At 48.2% G+C, this 17,096-nt stretch overlaps 6 protein-coding genes across 6 annotated transcripts; 2 read left to right on the top strand and 4 right to left on the bottom strand.

The window, feature by feature from the left end:
- Positions 1-1,078: 1,078 nt before the first annotated feature.
- Positions 1,079-2,375, bottom strand: L228DRAFT_243744 (5',5'''-P-1,P-4-tetraphosphate phosphorylase 2). Its single transcript, XM_018331761.1, has 3 exons — positions 2,217-2,375; positions 1,605-2,091; positions 1,079-1,531 (listed from the first exon to the last, which is right to left on the bottom strand). Exons 1-3 carry the CDS (start codon positions 2,340-2,342, stop codon positions 1,116-1,118), a joined length of 1,029 nt encoding a protein of 342 aa, XP_018190539.1. The 5' UTR covers positions 2,343-2,375; the 3' UTR covers positions 1,079-1,115.
- Positions 2,376-2,763: 388 nt separating this feature from the next.
- On the bottom strand, positions 2,764-4,242 carry L228DRAFT_243742 (hypothetical protein). Its single transcript, XM_018331760.1, has 2 exons — positions 4,167-4,242; positions 2,764-4,111 (listed from the first exon to the last, which is right to left on the bottom strand). Exons 1-2 carry the CDS (start codon positions 4,225-4,227, stop codon positions 3,114-3,116), a joined length of 1,059 nt encoding a protein of 352 aa, XP_018190538.1. The 5' UTR covers positions 4,228-4,242; the 3' UTR covers positions 2,764-3,113.
- Positions 4,243-7,288: 3,046 nt separating this feature from the next.
- On the top strand, positions 7,289-8,217 carry L228DRAFT_243740 (hypothetical protein). Its single transcript, XM_018331759.1, has 2 exons — positions 7,289-7,386; positions 7,456-8,217. Exons 1-2 carry the CDS (start codon positions 7,363-7,365, stop codon positions 7,969-7,971), a joined length of 540 nt encoding a protein of 179 aa, XP_018190537.1. The 5' UTR covers positions 7,289-7,362; the 3' UTR covers positions 7,972-8,217.
- Positions 8,218-8,246: 29 nt separating this feature from the next.
- Positions 8,247-10,887, bottom strand: L228DRAFT_265476 (hypothetical protein; the record flags this gene model as incomplete). The annotated part of the gene is made up of 4 exons (XM_018334703.1): positions 8,247-8,784; positions 8,845-10,536; positions 10,584-10,675; positions 10,735-10,887. 4 exons carry the CDS (start codon positions 10,885-10,887, stop codon positions 8,247-8,249), a joined length of 2,475 nt encoding a protein of 824 aa, XP_018190536.1.
- Positions 10,888-11,248: 361 nt separating this feature from the next.
- Positions 11,249-13,115, bottom strand: L228DRAFT_59373 (hypothetical protein). Its single transcript, XM_018336745.1, has one exon. It carries the CDS (start codon positions 12,855-12,857, stop codon positions 11,610-11,612), a length of 1,248 nt encoding a protein of 415 aa, XP_018190535.1. The 5' UTR covers positions 12,858-13,115; the 3' UTR covers positions 11,249-11,609.
- A 1,762-nt stretch (positions 13,116-14,877) lies between these two features.
- Positions 14,878-16,611, top strand: L228DRAFT_208014 (glycoside hydrolase family 32 protein; the record flags this gene model as incomplete). Its single annotated transcript, XM_018329743.1, has 2 exons — positions 14,878-15,091; positions 15,161-16,611. The coding sequence occupies 2 exons, from the start codon at positions 14,878-14,880 to the stop codon at positions 16,609-16,611; spliced, it is 1,665 nt and encodes a 554-aa protein (XP_018190534.1).
- Positions 16,612-17,096: the final 485 nt, after the last annotated feature.

Below are 17,096 nucleotides of genomic sequence, written 5' to 3'. Positions count from 1 at the left end.
CTTCCGGCCGACGCCTCATGAACGCAAATTCCCGTATCCACGCCAAATTTGAAGGCGTTTTCGCTTGGGAGAGCGCGTTGACATATGGCCCAGTTTCCGAAGAGCAACTGGGCACCCCGCTTCGCTTTTGCCCCTTAGCTCTCCTACCAATGTGGATGGAAAGTATGCAAGTGGTTCAATCGGGGTGACAGCCGGTAGGGTTTAGCACAATGCCGCGGGATTTCTCACCCGAATAGGAACCCTTCACACCCTCATCCTTCCTCGCTGTCACACACTGTCTCGCACTGGTGACTTTTTTAGGTTCACAGGGGACTGAAGGTTGTCGGGTCTGCTCATTCTCAGGGAGCTAAAGACTGGCGACTGGTCTGAGGGTCCTTCCCCACAAATAGTCCCGTCTTTGGGGGGTTATGCTCTAACCCCTTTAGCTACAAACCCACAAGCTCTCGGGAAGAGAGCTGGCCAAACGCCTCGTCCTGAGTAAATGCGAGCACCGTAGAAGAGCTCTTCGCGATCCCAAATCTTGGAGCGAGTAAGGTTGTGCTTGCTTGGAATGTGGAACTAGAGAACTCTCAAGAACTGAAAGTGGGGCAGGAGGAGCCTGGGGGAGTAGGCACGGTACCGGTTGGCATTACTGTATAGCGTAATACGTAGTAGTTGCTGGGCTTTTTCACTCTTGCATATCAATGTGACCATTCATATTATTTTGTGCCGAAGTGCTGCAATGTGCACCGTGGGGCGGAGGTTCTTCCGCGGAGTTCATTTCGCAAATGCAATATCCTTGTGATGATTTCGCCAACCATGTCTGCTCTTGAGACGGCGAACATGGCTCACACCCTTGTTCCAGAAATGTGAAAATGTAGGTGGGCGGACTGGGGCCTGAATGAACTCAGCACTGTAGTGACACTATTGACAAAATAATCACACGTCACTGCATGCCAATATGGCCTCCTTGGTTGGTCTGCAGAGTTTCTCCGGAGCGTGACATTGTCAGCTAGATGGCGGATAGGTGAGCTTCGTGCTCTCTACCGAGAAACTTAGTACTGGCAATTGTTGGTACACTTCAAACACAGATTGAGATGAGGCCGTCGACTCGGCTAGTCCGTCTATCTAAAATTCTACGGAGCGACACCTATCGTTTCAAGCAACTGATACAGCTTTGTTTCATCTTTTCGAAGCAGATCCCACTCTTCTGGTGTTTTAACCATTAGTGTGCCTCCTAATATGGTCCCGTTGAGCGCTACAGGTCCAATCGGTTGCTGAGAATCGTCTTCTCTAAACCCAAGGATATCTCCATCTTTTGTCCTCGGGCAGAGCACCATTGACGACGCAGTCATACTTAGATTATAGCTGATCGTAATCGAGGAGGTCTTCGCGTTGTGGTGATTCGTTCCGGCGAGGTCGCTGGCCTTATCCGACTTCTGTAGAGCGGAAACTGCCTGGCTGTACAAAGAAAGGTATTTTTCATGCAGCTCTCGAGGTGTTGATGACGGCGATATTGCTGTGGTAAAGTATGCGAACGGTAGTTTAACTCCTGTACGCGATTGAAATATGTCAATTATCGGTCACCGCTGTACTCTGAAGGGCTCGGTGGTTTAAACCCGTACCTGACTTGCTCTGGTCTATGGAACCGCCGATACTATCGGTAAGAAGACTCCAGTCTCCTTCAGCCGTCTCACCAGCCATTTCCTCCACCGGTAAGAACTGAACATGGCGGTGAGGCTGGCTTGCTCCGCTGAATTCACCAGAGTTGAAGAACGCGAAGAGCCTGCGCCGCGTTTCGCGGCCATCTGCCAAGTCTTTGTCATCCTCCCATGCTTTCAAGCAGGCCAAGGTAGCGGCGAGATCATCCTCTTCCAAGAGATCTGTCTGCTGTTTGAACGCCTTGGTCGCGAGTATGAAATGTTGTGGGATGATAGGGAACTTGTTCAAGACCAGTATATGGTTGGGTAACTCCGGGGGAGTATCTGCGACTAGGAGATCCTGAGGAGGGTTGTCGAAAGGGTCGGGCTTTTTGGATGGCCGATTGGTTTCTCGCTGTCCATCCTTGGGAGTAGGCTTTTTGGCTAGAGCGGGGCAGTATCTCAATTGAAACTATCATTTGCAGAAAAGGAGAAAGTTAGCCCAAAAAACATAATGGCAACTGGTCTGCAGTTCTGCGGGACAAGCGAACACCTTTACTCGATGGCAGATGGGTAGGTCAATACGCACGAACGCACCGGAACACCAGCTGTATGAATGACTGTCAGCTCTGTTGGCGAGAAGATGAGGCTTCCAGCTGCTTTTGCGGCATTGAATCGATTCCGTACTATGGAAGGAAGTGTTTCGGAAAGACCAAAGCTCATGTTGGGCGACGTTTGCCGTGGTATATTAGGAGTTGACTCTGAACGTGATACTGTTCGTTTAGTATTGGCCGCGCGATATAATATCTGTTACCGATACGACCGACTACGTAGTACGTCAGTGTACTAGTGGTTAAGATCCCCACAAAATCGACGACACGCCGGTTGGTTTGCTTCTACATGCTGCTGAAGAACATAATACCATGGTTGATGGTATCATTTATAAATTTCTCTCAAAATTTCCGTTCTTTTTTTTCGAGAAACCCAATACATACTGGCAATTTTCCGTCAACGTCAATCAAAGAAAGGAGGAGGGGGGTGATATACAAAAAAAAGAAAAACAAAAACAGAAAAATCCCAAATATGTTAAAGCCGTATCAGCGACCACCATATTCGAACATTGCTAAACAATATCGCAGTTTTTCTCGCGCAAATGCTGTCATGTTCGCGGATATATAAAGAAAGTAATCTATCAATCTCTATCAAGCAGAATAGCGCGGGTGCCTGGAACTTGATCTTCCCCCGCGACTTTTTCTTCTTTCTACAGTGCTGTTGTCACCTCCCATGATTTCGTCCCATTTTTTCCGGCAGGTGGCGTTCCCAAAATGATATGAACCACCATGATTCAAAATATATTGACCTACTTTCTTCCATGGGATTTTTATCGCCCTTATTTCGGCATTTCTTCGGATCTGAGTGGTTCGAGAATAGTTTCCCTCTTTGGCGTTCTGATACTCTTGAACAGCCTCCAAAAGGAGTCGGACCTGCTAGAGCTTAGAAATTCCCTACAAGGCATCTGAAATGAATACTCACGTCATGGTCCTTCCAAATGGGTTTTCGCACGCGTTCCAATTTAGGCTTTGTTAATGTGCGGAACCGACCTCTTAATGTGGACTCAGCCTCTGCATAATGCCCTTTTCGTTTGATGTCTTTGTACGACATCCCTGCAAGCTTGCAACTAATTAGAAATTCGTCCTTTGCTGCGGACGATAACAAGGTTGATTTTGACTGCCCAGTGTCTGGCGTACAGGTTATACCCCTCAATGCTGACCTTGGAGAGTCTAAAGGTTTGATCAAAGGTGAGTCGAGAGCCAAGAAGCCGCAAGGTGATGTGCCTCTACTGGCTGGAGTTGCTGCTTTTGATTCCGGATAAAAATTGAATTGACTACCACTCCGCACATGATCCTCATGGCTTTTTATTGCTTGAGTTGGATTCATAGAGTCCAGATGGAAGTTACTCGCATACCGTTCGGAGAACTCATCTTGTGGAAGGGCATGATCGAGAATATTCGAATCGCACCAAGAGCTCGTATCTTGCTCATCTGACCGTGGGCTAGCGCTCTGCGGAAGTCTTGAAATACTTGGTCGTGGCTCTTGAAAAGGGTTTTCCACAGTGCGCCCTTGAGTGTCAAGATAGTCGAAATGTATCATGTCTGAACAGCTGGAAAAGGCGTATGAGGGCTCATGGAAGTAATTTCGTTCCAAAGTTTCGTGAATTTTGGGCTGTTCACTTTGTGTAGTATATATTTCCCTACAATCAGTGACTGATGTCACTGGTTGGGCGTAGAGACTCTGTGTCGGGAGCAATTTGCATTCAGCGATCAATCCAGAACCTCGACCCATCATGGTTGGGTACAGAGTGCTATCGAAGACTCTTGCGCAAGAACTTGTCAAACTTGCATTGAGGACGCTAAATGTCGGGTAGTCGCCACACGTTATAGGGCTTGGTGTAGTTTGCGGGAAAGTAGGGCTCCGTCCGAAGGTTACTCGACCTGATTCATTGTGTCAGGCCGTTTTTGTATATTTGGCTGAGAGAGGACAACTAACCCATATGCCACGCTTGATAACACTTCGAATCCGTTGGAGGTTCCATGCCTTCTGGAAGCATCCTATTTCCGCTGGGATAGAGCCAATCAGGTAGACAGTCATCGGTAGATGAGGAACTGGGGGAATAAGACAGAAGTTGTGTGGACACCAGTACAGGCCTTTGAGCCGGCTTGCTAGAATTGACAAGCTGCCCAGACATTGGGGATGCTTTCCAAAATTCTGGTCTAAGACGCTGAGGTTGCCTCTGAATATAGATTGCGGATCGCAAAGCTTGTTCCGTGAATTGCACCTTGAGCATAGTTTAGCAGATTTCTCGAAACTTCCGTTCGATGGCAAGAACTCACACTTTGTGTTGATATCTTGTTTCAATCCAGTTTGATTTGGATTTGCAAGCGGATGGGATGAAAATGAGTTCAGATTAAAATACAGGCGTTCCGTGAGGAAACAAGGTAGGATGATGAGCGTTTCAACGATGCTCTCACCGCCGAATCGAGTCGGTTCTAACGGTAGAATAACTGTGCGGAAATATTTGTTGACAAGCCCTCGGCAATGCAGCATTTGAAGGTTAAGGGAGCCCGCAGCGCAGCAGATGCGCTGAACAGAATTGGCATCTGATCTTCAACGAACTCGGTGAAGAAAGCGGTCAGAGGAAAATGAGAAAATTGAAGAAAGAGGAGCCGATATCATAAGCAATAAGTCCACTAGCTTCTATAACAGAACTTGGGAAAAACAAATAGGACGAGGTTAGTGAAACGGTTCAGAACAATATATGATCCAATATGAGATCCCATACACTGACAACGAATATTTCGCTCAGCATGTGTTGACCACGCACAGTCGCCGATACAGCGTCCAACCAGCTTTGTTTCATCACAATAGATGCAAAAAAGTAAAGGTAGGGCGAATGTGACATGGGAATATATAGGCTTAGCAGACTGTCAAAGCCAAACAGTGACCAGTAAACCATCCCATGATGAACTCAAACGAGATCCGGGACTTTCACACTCAAAATGATTCATAAGCTGATTTGAGGCAAGGATGCCTCTCCTCCGCGATTCACTTGTTGCCCAATACCCACTCATTGTTACGCGTTTTCAACCTCTCTTCTCTTCAAGTCGAAAGCCTCAGCAACCTCGCTGCTCATGCTCTGATGCCCTGTAACTGATTGACCAGCTTGGCGAGCAGTGAACCGGTCGATCCAACTACTCGGATCTCACATGAGGCTTTCCGAGTTTCAAAGTATCACCTCTGCCCAGTTATAAGGGATTTCCGTACAGAATATGATATGTTGAGCCTCGATCGGAGCGATGCTTGATCCACGGTTCATATTCAGGCTTTTCAGCTCCGATGGGCGTCATTATCCGAGACGTTTTAGACGGCCAGGGGTCAGAGTGACTTTGAAGATGTTGATGAACGGGAGGTAGCGGTACTGATTACCTTTCCCCCCCCCTGGGCCCATGTTCGAGTTTGCTTTTTTAACCAAGCGAGCTGCAGCACCCAGACCCCCACGAAGCATAGGCCAGCGAGACGAATCGCTTCCCGTTTCATCTGCATAGTATACCACAGCCTGTGGTTTCCCGCAAAATATCTCGGCACACTTTTTGACTAATTGATGCGCTGTCATGCCATTTCCAACAAGAGTTCCTCGCTGACTAGTTGCCTTTGAATGCGGTCTTTCAAAATAAAACGCTGCAGTCAGTCACGCGAGTTCCGACGAAGCTGGCATAAAGTCACAAATATCCTGATTTTAAGAAAATTTCAGCTGCGTATTGAGATATGCTGATCGCTTTCGAATCCTAGGAGAATCGTTCTATATCCTTGAACATGTCCGATGCTCTCCTGCACAGTCCCGGACGAAGAGACAAACGTAAGAGAGACGTTGCTGCGAATGCCTAATTCATAATGACGTGTACGCAGCCATCCATATCAATTAGGACTGCATCACTGCATCGGAAACGTTTAATTGTGACATACTAACACAAAACGCGTTTTGCACGTTTTGCACGAGATTTTACGCAGAGAACTCTGCTTGTATCCCCCAGGTTATAATTTGGAGCTTCGAAATGTGTTCTGCGAAGCAATCCTAAACTGCGGAGGTTTATCTGAGATTCGGAGCTGCAATCTTGGCTGAAAATCCGCTATTGGCGGCCGCAGGCACAATTGCAAATGGACTGCTCAAAGTGACTGCATGAAACTCTGCTGAGTTACATTCTAGCAGACGACGTTTGTTTCTGCCAACTAAAATTAAACTGATTGTGAGCATAAGGATCAAGTAATAAGCTTCCTTCGCTGACTTATTTTAGCCGGACTAAAAGTGATCTAGAACTGACCAGTCAAGAAATTAATGAGCAAAACATGGACAACTCTCCTTCGCTAATTGCCATATTGAATTGCTGCTATCGCGGGAAACCAATGAAGAGGCGCGAAATGTGCCTGTCCGATGAGAGAGGACGGCCGCATCAACAAGTATATTGTGTATAGATCGAAAGGGTGTGGATAATTTGGCATATATTGTTACCCTTTGCTATGAAACCCGCCGAATGATGAAGCGCGCGGTGGGGCTGATGATACTGTGAGGCACGATCAAAAATATAGTCTGCTCGAAAGTCATGATTTGCCTCTGGTTTTTAGCAGCGGCACCGGGAAGCGGCTCGTCCCTTCCATTGCCGCCGCGGGTCCGTGCTTAGGTTGCCCCAGTCGTCGCTTTGGCAGGCCTCCGATCCCTAAACATTGATTGCCACTGTGTTTGCCCCAGTCAAGGATCTTTAGCGACATGCTAGGAATTGACCGCCTAACGTCCGCTATTATAGTTAACACAAAAATAAGTGCAAGTCGAGTTGAAATGACGAAAGAGATCCGGTTCTTAAATAAGGCTTAGCTGCTGTTTTGGCAATTTCCTAACTTCCACGATTGAACATCCAACGCATAATGTGGACGATAACAAGAATGAGGAAGGTGCGGCTCAGGTTTGGTGGGGATATTTCGTTTTGGACCGATATGCCACCTTCCAATTTGACCAGTCACCATGGGAAACCCGTGGGTATCTCAGCTCCTACGGTAGCGTAGCTCTCATCTTCAGACGACTGTTGACTTGAAGCACAAGGAATTGGAGATTGAACGAGCTATAAGGGAAACGTGTAATGGGCAACAAACCCATCATATAATTATTGTATCAAGAACAGATCAATAAACCAAGATGGTCCCTATGGTTTTAATTCAGGTAAGCCAGGAACAGATCTGGGCTTTTTGGCGTTCAGAAACAGACTAATCTCGGGACCTACATGAGCAGCCTATGACATTAATAGTGGTTTTACTGTTCTCCATACAGTTTACACACAGCGCCAAGATCCAATTACGCTGTTATAACCTGACCGGAACCACAGAGGCAATATCATCTCATGGAAATCTTCGATATCGAAATGAAGGACATGTTCGCACAAGACACAGTAGTCATCATCGTCACAATCATTTGAAAGATCCATATTCGCGTTGGCACGATAACAAATGCACTAGGCAGTGCGTGGAATGTTATTTTGGCAAAGAGGGTCCCGCTCGCTTGGATTTGAGTAGCTTGTCAGTCCCATGTCCGATGCTTCCAGGATGCGGACCAGCGGAGACAGGATGCTTTTGTAAGCTTTTGGCCTTAAATATGGGAGCTGTGAGCTGTGGTGAAGCATGCGGGGATGAAAGCGATTGCAGGACAAGAGGGCATCAGGAAAGAGGGTGTACCAGTTGCAGGGTATTGAAGGAGGTGGCGCAGGCGACAGACACTGAGAAGCCGATCAAAAGATGCTGGTACCCGTAGTACAGGTTTCAGAACATGTATACAACAGGCTCTAGGCAGGACACTCATTCACAAAAGGCGGTTGCTGTTTGTTCGGTGCTCTGTTGCCTGTTTCTTTCCCGTCCTGTCCCGCTCTCACGATTTCATCTCTATTTCGCAAATACTTGGATCGAGGCATAGAATAAACAGGGCTGCAAAGCCCGAAAATACTCATTGGATTGAGAACTCTCGCTTAAATTGTTCAGGGAAGGATGCACCAGTAGGAGGAATTAAAAACACTTTTCCGCTTTAACTTCTCATCGGATTTCCACGATGATCTTGAGCTGACTATCCATCCATGACGTATGAATGGAGTCCATGATGGCAAGGACTAATTCCGCCTGCCCGCGAATGGGAAGGAGCCCCTGTGGTAAATGCGCGTGTACCTGATGATCAACGTCTTGCCCATCTTTTAACGCGGCAACCTCATCCTCGATAACTTTGCTAAGTGACTTCCAAGCATAATATTGACCAGAAGACAGTTCAAGCTGCGGTCGAACCTTTCGGCCACCATGTAGAAAATAAATATTTAGTTGAGTAGACGTGAAAGAATTGCTACGTTCCAATAATTCCGAGCATGAGCCGGAAATTAAGCGCTCGAGGGTCTGATCAATGGTCTCAGGGTGCTCCAGACGATGAAGCACTTGGCCATGATACTGTAAATGAGCGCTGGTAGTGAAAGTCGCGGAGGAAGTCTTTTGCCTTTTGGAATGACAACGGATATCAACTTCTTCTTTCTCTAACATTATTGAAAGCTTGATAGCATTGCATAGGTCTTGTAGGATCAAGTGAGCACTGTCAAATTTTAGCAAATAAAGCACTGAATACAGAGCTTGGGGTGATGAATCGGCTTACAGATTCACTCGGTCATCTTTGCCAAGCCTGACATCTCTTCTCCAACCACTAATTAAAGGATGGTCTGGCTGTAGCAAATATCTTTCCCAGATGCTGCTCTCAAGACAGGCGCCGTCGCATTCGACGCCTCCGGAGGATGTACGGCTTTCGTGATTGCGAATGTCAGCATCAACCTCAGAAACCAAATGAGTCCAAGATGCGTTCGTGAGCCCCGAAAGGAGTCCCAAATTTGAAATCTGCTGAGCAATTGCAGGGTCTTTATTATGATCCGGATACTCTCCGAAACAATCTAAACTAGGAGCAACGGATGCTTCATGGGTCAACCGGTCACGTGGCGCTTCTGACTGTTCAGTGCTGGTGGAAACGGATTGCATCTCGTCGGCTTTTCTCTTCTTTGCCTCTGAATCGCCTTTCCTAGTCTCTACGGCATACTGTCTTTGCCGCTCATTTGTGACCATCCGCCGTAATAATGGCGTCACCAGACCGATGATCTTATTTTTTTGTGCAGGCCATATTAATCTTCTGGGAACTCCACTTTCATTCGTGGCCTGCTCTCCGAAGTACCGTTCCCCATGACCTTCGGCCTCGAGAAAATCCTTAACGCAATTATAGAGACGCAATTTGACCATGTCAGTATCACCTTTGCCTCTGTTACCAACACAGTTCTGCCTCTCAGGATGATCAGGATCGAGCATGTAGAGCTTAGCAGCTGCTTGAAGCTGTAAGAAATTCTCGGGCGACAGTTCCAAAGAGGTGAACAACTTCGACATCGGAGGGCGTGTGTATTTCTTGCTGGAAGCAGATGGTCTTCGGAACAAAGCTGCAGCAGAATGCACGCCGGCAGCACGGGCATCGGATATCACAAGTTGCGGGGGTAACTCTCGGAATTCGAGAGTTGAGTAATCTTCAGATTCGGTATTTGTCTCCCCAGCATCCTGCTCAAATCGGGAATTTTCCGATGGTCCTCCGAATTTACTAGAGCGTCGTCCTCTGCGAGTTGTTAGAAACGGGGGAGGTTCGAATGCGTCTAAACGCTCTTGCTCTCCTTCTGCATCACTATGTATAGCGTTTTGGTCCGCAGCAGAAGATCGCTTTCTTTTTTTTGACTTTGAAAAAGAATCCTCCTTGAGGGTCCGGTATTCATTTGCCGCTGGCTGATGTAAGGGCTGTCTTCCTGGTGATTGTCCACTGGGAGCATCGAGCGTTTGCCCTGAACGGTTCTGAGAAGCTTCCTGACCGGCAGCAGTAGTAACTGCCTCTAGGAGTCCAGCAAAATGATTGCTTCCAATTGCCCCATGCTCAAGCGCCCCAACATCATGGACGGGATGCCCAGCTTGGACACTAGTTCGGCCGAAGGACGCCAAATTATCGAGTAATATCTGAGCACTCGGATCAAGATGATGCGGATCTTGGTATTTAGCAGTCGAGCTGTATAGTGGCGAATTTGGATCTGGAGATCTGGTCATGTCGCCATAAATGCCGATATCTCCGTAGGGAGGTCCACCACTGGTTGGCGCTCCATCTTTATCGTGAACATTGAGCGGCGAGTAGTAGGGGGACGTTGTGGTCGGAAGAGCATGAGGAAAGGTTCCATTTATCTGAAATTGCAGCTGATCGCTGAACTTCGGATCGTGAGACGATTCAGGCCACGAATAAAAGCCTTTCGGGTCAAGAGGATCAGGGTTGGGATTTCTGTAACTCATTTAGCTTTTTTCGAGAACGTACACTTCCTGCCTTACCTGACGGCCCAATTCAACGCGTCTGCGAGAATAGAAACTTCATCGAGCCGATTCCTTCCACTAATGGCACTCTTCTCTTTTTCGATCCAATCCTAGTAAACGCTGCGCGTGAGCTCTTGGGGCATATTTCGAGGGTAAACAAGCAGAATACCTTAACTCTGTCTTCGTTCCATCCAGGGTGGCCGATCAAGTCCGAGACAGCTTGTTGAATGAGTCGCGCAGCTTGATCAGTCAGCATACCCCGACGGAAATGCCGTCGTAATGTAGCGTCCTCATCTTTCGCCAAGGTAACTTCGGAAGCCATCAGAAGTATTGGGGATGCATAGGACTGTCAGCTGTTTGACATGTTTGATTCCTGCGGCTTTGAGCGAACGGGAGACAAGATACAAATGGGGTAACGCTTGGGAACAGTTTATCCGGGGTCGAATGGTACCCGCACAGACCATCAATCACTCTCAGGGGAAGACCGGAAAAAAAAGCTTGCAAGCATTACTAGGGGAAATCCTGGGGAACGATGTGGTCCCCTTAGGAAATAATGTAACCGATATCACTAAGCCTTGTTGGAGGAAACTATATCGATTGAAACCATGTGTGTACGGGCTACGCAGAAAAATATCGTGAATGCCTGCGGCTTCACCAATCAACCAGAGACGAATACATAAAGTGACACTAAGAATCTTTATCAAGTTCAATTTCCAAAATCGCTTTTACCTATTCCAGTGACGTGGTCACCGATTGAATCAAGACTAATGTCCATCAGTCCGTAGCAACCATTTATGTACAGAACACCCGTTAAAAAGATATAAGAAAGCCCCAGTAAAAGAGATGATTGAACTGTGTGCGAATGCATGTGGGAATCTTTTAGAAAAAAAAAAAATCAAATAGCAAGAAAAACAATGATCAGCCCAGCCGGTAGCCAACACCATAAAACCAGTAATTCCGTCAGTTCCCAGAGAGAGAGAGAGGGTAAAAGAAAAAAGAAAATAGCCTATTAATGTGAACAAAAACAATTCAGTGCGAGAAAGTTCAGAAACCGTCACCTTCCTTCCATGGCCTGCCGAGTTCTTCTGCGCGAAGTCGAGGATCATCACCTCGCGCGATGGCTTGAAGTCTTCTGGATTCAAGCTCGTCCTTTAGGGCTGATATTTGTTGCCGGAGCTGCTCATCCCGTCCCAGCTCAGGGACTTCGAGCTGAGAAGCTTCGTCTAATCTGCCTTCTGCACGAGCATCTTCAATCGCCTTTGCCTTAGCTTCCCAGTTGAACAGCTCGTTTTCGGTAACTCGAAGATCATATCGCAGCCTGAACCAATCCTCAAACTGGTCATTGCCGCCGAAGCAGACACCAAAGCCATCGCAATAGCAAGTACGCTGATCGGGACAGACAATGTTTTGACCGGTAAATAAATATTGCCAGACGTACTCAAATATCCTTCCAGAGATACTGTCGCTTAGGGGCGTTTGAAGAACCCAATCTCGGTAGAAGATGTATTTGCTCAGGGGAAGTTGGTGAATACGGTCTCTGGATAAGGCAAACTGTGCACAACAAGGTTGTGCGAGCACGCTTGGTACAGGCTCCGAAGGAAAGAGCTCAGCCCATGATTGCGCAATGACAAGCTGCTCCCTTTTCTCAGCGTCTTCCTCCACAGCGCCAGGATGCATCCATTCCGGACACCCAGGATACCAGTGGCAGCGAAGGTTCACGTATCCCTCCCGTAGAACTCGGCGGGCATTAAGTCTCTTCACCATCTGCGCGGCATCATTCTCGAGAAGATCATCATTATGCCAAGCCCAACGATGGGCATGCATAAATAAGGATACATCCGGAAGCGAGTCGTAGTGGTCGATGATATAACTCAAGTAAACCATCACCTCGTGACCTTTGTTTTGAGGAGGGTGAAGCGGCGCATTAGGATCGTCGGCAACATAAATTGCCGTCTGGACATCCGGCAGCTGCTCGGATATCCAGTCAACATTCTCCTCCTGCGTACGGGCTATGACGAGTCTCGTGGTGAGATTGCGCTCGGTAGCGTCATAGACGGTCTGTGTGGGCGCAGGCACTTGTGGTTGAGATTCGCTGGCCTGCAGCTGACTCTCTGGCTCAGCCAAGCCCGCGGACTGATTGGTACTGATTGGGGTATCAGGGATCATTTCGCCGAGACCAAAGGTCTGAGGCGCACTCCGCCATGGTCCCGACCGGCCAAGGAGATAGAGACTGAAAAAGGTGATGAAGCTCGCAAGAGCCAGCAACGGAAAACGACGTTTGGCCAGTGTCATAGTCTCCTCAATTGTCCGAGGCAGGTCGGTGATTTGGAACCGTCAAGGCAGAGTAGGTTGAACATTGATGAGCTGTGAAAGATCCATGAGGATCTCAGAGGGCAGCGGGCCCTTTACAACCGCTGTAATTCCCATACAAACCCCGGAAGCCGTCCGCGCGTTGTTGTGTGGTGACGACGCAGACTTATCCCGATAAGTCGATTACCGACTCCCCCCACACCCAATTACGGGCGCAAGTGAGTGGCTAGTACAGTCTCCTGAAGACGAAAACACTTGTACACGGTGCGAACTACAACCAAAGCAGCATGCCGTAGAAGCTTAACACTTCTAAGCGAGCATGAATCTGACCAAATCCATCCAACTCATCTGTTCACATCTAAACCAATTCCCATGCTTTACCTGCACTTCACGTGCATGACTGGGTGAGTTGCGAAAACAGCCCACACGATACGAAGTAAGAGGTGCCAGACTCACGTGCAAGCAGCGAGATCACGTGACTAATACGAATGCGGCGATCCTAATAATAGGGATTGTCGATTATTCTACCCGATCGGATCACGACGATGTGAGTACTGAATTATACTCAGTCATTGTATTTTGCATACTGTCCGTCTTCGTATTCCAGGGCAAAAGCTGTTGCAACGATTTACTACCTACGTAGGTACGTAGCTCCGGAAATAATGCGGAATGAGTTTATGCAAGTAATACCTGTAAGGATCCGCAAAAGGCTATCTATCCTCTGTAAACCGTTTCCACTCCTGAAAGAGATGCTAAGTGACTGCGGTCAACTTTCGCCTAGCAACAATCAGGAAAGACTTATCCCACGTGGGACATTGGAATCACCCTATGAGACGGTTATTTGTTTGTCGCACACGAGATTCTCCTTGTCGCGCCCTGTCTGGTGGCTTGATACATGACGCCATGAGTACGGAGTACCTTCAGCCATCAATAATCTCTTGGCGCGACGTCCGGATCTCGACAAGAAGGTCGGGGAAACGGGCAAGGACTCCCTCTGCCATATAAGTTAGGTGACTCTCCATCGGGTAAACTTACCTCCTTGCTAGGGCAATAAATTGCTGTGTAGTACTCTCCTTACCTCCGTGAGAGATTGAGGCTGCCGGTTGTTTTCTGCATCCAAGGAAGGCGGACCAAGCGAGCCTTGTTCTTCTCTCGCTCGGCTCACTGGACGGAACTGGGGAAAGAAAGTTCGGCCCCGTAGTCTGAAATGTAATAGCGCACCAAGAAAGGTCCCCAAAGCTCTTCGTGAGAGTTCCGTCCGAAATAACATCACTAAAAGAGTCTAGATGTCAGCGTCTCCAGATGAGAAAAGTCTGGAGATGAGTGCACTAGAAGGCCAATACCCCGCCCATCAATTGGGTCTATACTGTACCAAGAAGTGCTCAGATTGAGCGAGTCTCATCAGAGCGTCTTTGCTGGATTGGTATGTAGTCCACCGGTCCTTCGTCGGTCAATTTATTCTTCCCCACACATGAGGCTCGAGGCTTATTGGTGCACAGCTCTCTAACGCCGTGGACCAAAGCTGAATTAGGTCAAAACCCATCTGCGGTTTCCCCACAATCTGTCCTGACTTTTTGTGTTTTGGAAACGATGGAGTCGACGCTACGGCTGCCTCGCTTTGCTTTCTCTCGTGTACGTTGATGGCGCGCCCTGGACTGTTCGGGCCGACCATGACGACTGTCCACCATGATTCTTCTTGCCACTTTGGGTACCCACCTGAAGCTCTTTTGGGGTCGTCTCCTGGAAAAGCCCTGGGAGGTCTATGCCTTCCTTGACCCTCGTGCAGCTTCACGCATGACACCAACGCGCGGGGGAATTGTCAGCTATCGTGAATTGAGGCGTCCCTCGGGGTAAAGCATGATCCTAGTGTGAGGTTTTTTTTTACTTTTCGGATTGCAAAATTACGCTGCGCGCAGAGTATAAATTGCCCCCAATGCCTCAAGCAGACGAGAAAAAGCCCGTCAACAAGGGCCCCAATCTCATCTTCGACCATCTTTTCAGTATGACTATTGCTTCACTTTTGGCAATCGGGGCAATTGCCTTTGCAGTTGTCCGGGCTCAGGGTTCCGCTCCTGTGCCCACAGGAGTCCCAATCGCAGGAAACTACACAGGAGCTCTGAGGCCGCAGATACATTTCTCGCCGCCAGAACATTTTATGAACGACCCCAATGGCATGTTCATAGATGCCGAGGGTACTTACCACTTATACTATCAATGTAGGCCCAACCCTCAATGACCATTCTCAAAAAGGTAATTGCAATGCTAATCATCATCACCTCTGATAGATAATCCCACCGACATTGTTGCCGGAAACCAGCATTGGGGTCATGCTACGTCCAAGGATCTCTACCACTGGGAAAACCAACAGATTGCCATCTTCCCTGACACGCCAGAGGAAGGCATCTTCTCCGGTTCGGCTGTTGTGGACGTCAACAATACCTCTGGTTTCTTTCCTAACCAGACCAATGGTGTCGTCGCCATTTACACCTTGAATACTCCTCAAGAAGAGACTCAAGAAATTGCCTATTCCACCGATGGCGGATATACGTTTACCAAGTACTCGGGCAACCCGGTCATCAGCATCAACTCGACTCAGTTTCGCGACCCCAAGGTCATTTGGCACGCCCCGACCAGCAAGTGGGTCATGGTTGTTTCCTATGCCCAGGAATTCACAATTGGAATTTTCACTTCTTCCAATCTGAAGCAGTGGACCCATGCCTCCAACTTCACCAACCAGGGTCTTCTCGGACTGCAGTACGAGTGCCCGAACATGGTAACCATTCCAATGAATGGAACCAACGAGCTCATGTATGTGCTTATGATCTCCATCAACCCTGGCGCGCCCCAGGGTGGCTCAATCACCCAATACTTCCCTGGTAGCTTTAACGGCACGCACTTCACCGCTGTCGACAATGCCGCCAGAATTGCAGACTTTGGAAAGGACAATTATGCTGGCCAGTTCTTCTATGGCACCCCCGACGGCCAACCTCCCATTTTCATTGCATGGGCCAGCAACTGGGAGTACTCTCAAGTGGTTCCTACCGGACCTCTGGAGAATTGGCGGAGTGCCATGTCTCTTCCCCGTGTCAACACTTTGGCCAACATTACCCGGACCGGGTATGACCTTGTCAGCCTACCCTACGACCTCTCAACCGTGTATGATACCCAGATTGCCAAGAACTCTTCATTGGGCAACGGCACACTACTGTTAGACTACTCCACCGTTGCCTCTGGAGCTGTCTACTTTGAGGCCAACGTGACTGGCATTCCTACCATCAATACCACCGGTACTCTAAACTTCACTTTCACCTCTTCCACCACCGGCGAGTCTCTGAGAGGAGGATTCTTTTTCGGCGGAGACACTCCATTCTGGCTTGATCGGGGCAAGATTGGAGGCTTCGACAACCCCTTTTTCACCGACAAGTTCTCCACCAACAATATCATTTCCAACGGTAAATTCCAGCTCCAGGGCGTCATTGACCGTTCAATTTTTGAGGTTTTCCTGGATGGGGGCATTCGCAGTGCCATCGCTACCTTCTTCCCCGAAGGCCCGCTCGACCAGCTTGCCATCTCCGCTGGTGACCTTAACCCTGGCGTCAAGGTTAGCGTGAACGTGTGGGGACTGAAGAGCGCTTGGGCCGCCGAGGCCAACAGCAACGGCACAGTTACTGGCAACAGCACTACTGCCGGAAACTCCACCGCCTCGCGCCGAGGCATCTATGGAAAGCTTGAGTAATGACTTGAAGATAATCCTTGCATAATATTGCATCCTTGTAAGAGTACGTCCCGGCAGCTGTATACAAATAGCCGGAATTCAATGTATATAATCCAGTCGAATAACGATGAGATAATGATATAATCCAGCATTACTGTCAAAATAATCCACAAAATATCTCTCCCATTGTTTTTGTCTGCCGTATGCCATAACATTCCACTACCTATCAAATAGCACACCCAATACACAAATTTGGCGGGTATAGTGCGATCTGTCGTTCAAACCGGCCCACTGTTGTTGGGCTGGGCTATAGTCGTTCCTGAGTTCGGACGCAAAAACACCTCTGCGGGAAAAAGTAAGTATAAACAATTTGAGAGGCAGGGGTTATTTCTGCTTCGGCCTTATTTCTCTCACAAAATTTCTCCAATTGGCCAGTTAATTATACGTGCATATGCTTCCTTTCGACCCTTGTAATGACGCTACATCTCTTTTGTATCCTTGCAGAA

Source organism: Xylona heveae (genome assembly GCF_001619985.1).
Source record: "Xylona heveae TC161 unplaced genomic scaffold L228scaffold_2, whole genome shotgun sequence".
Classification (NCBI taxonomy): Eukaryota; Fungi; Ascomycota; class Xylonomycetes; order Xylonales; family Xylonaceae; genus Xylona; species Xylona heveae.
This window is presented reverse-complemented; position numbering and strand designations above follow the sequence as displayed.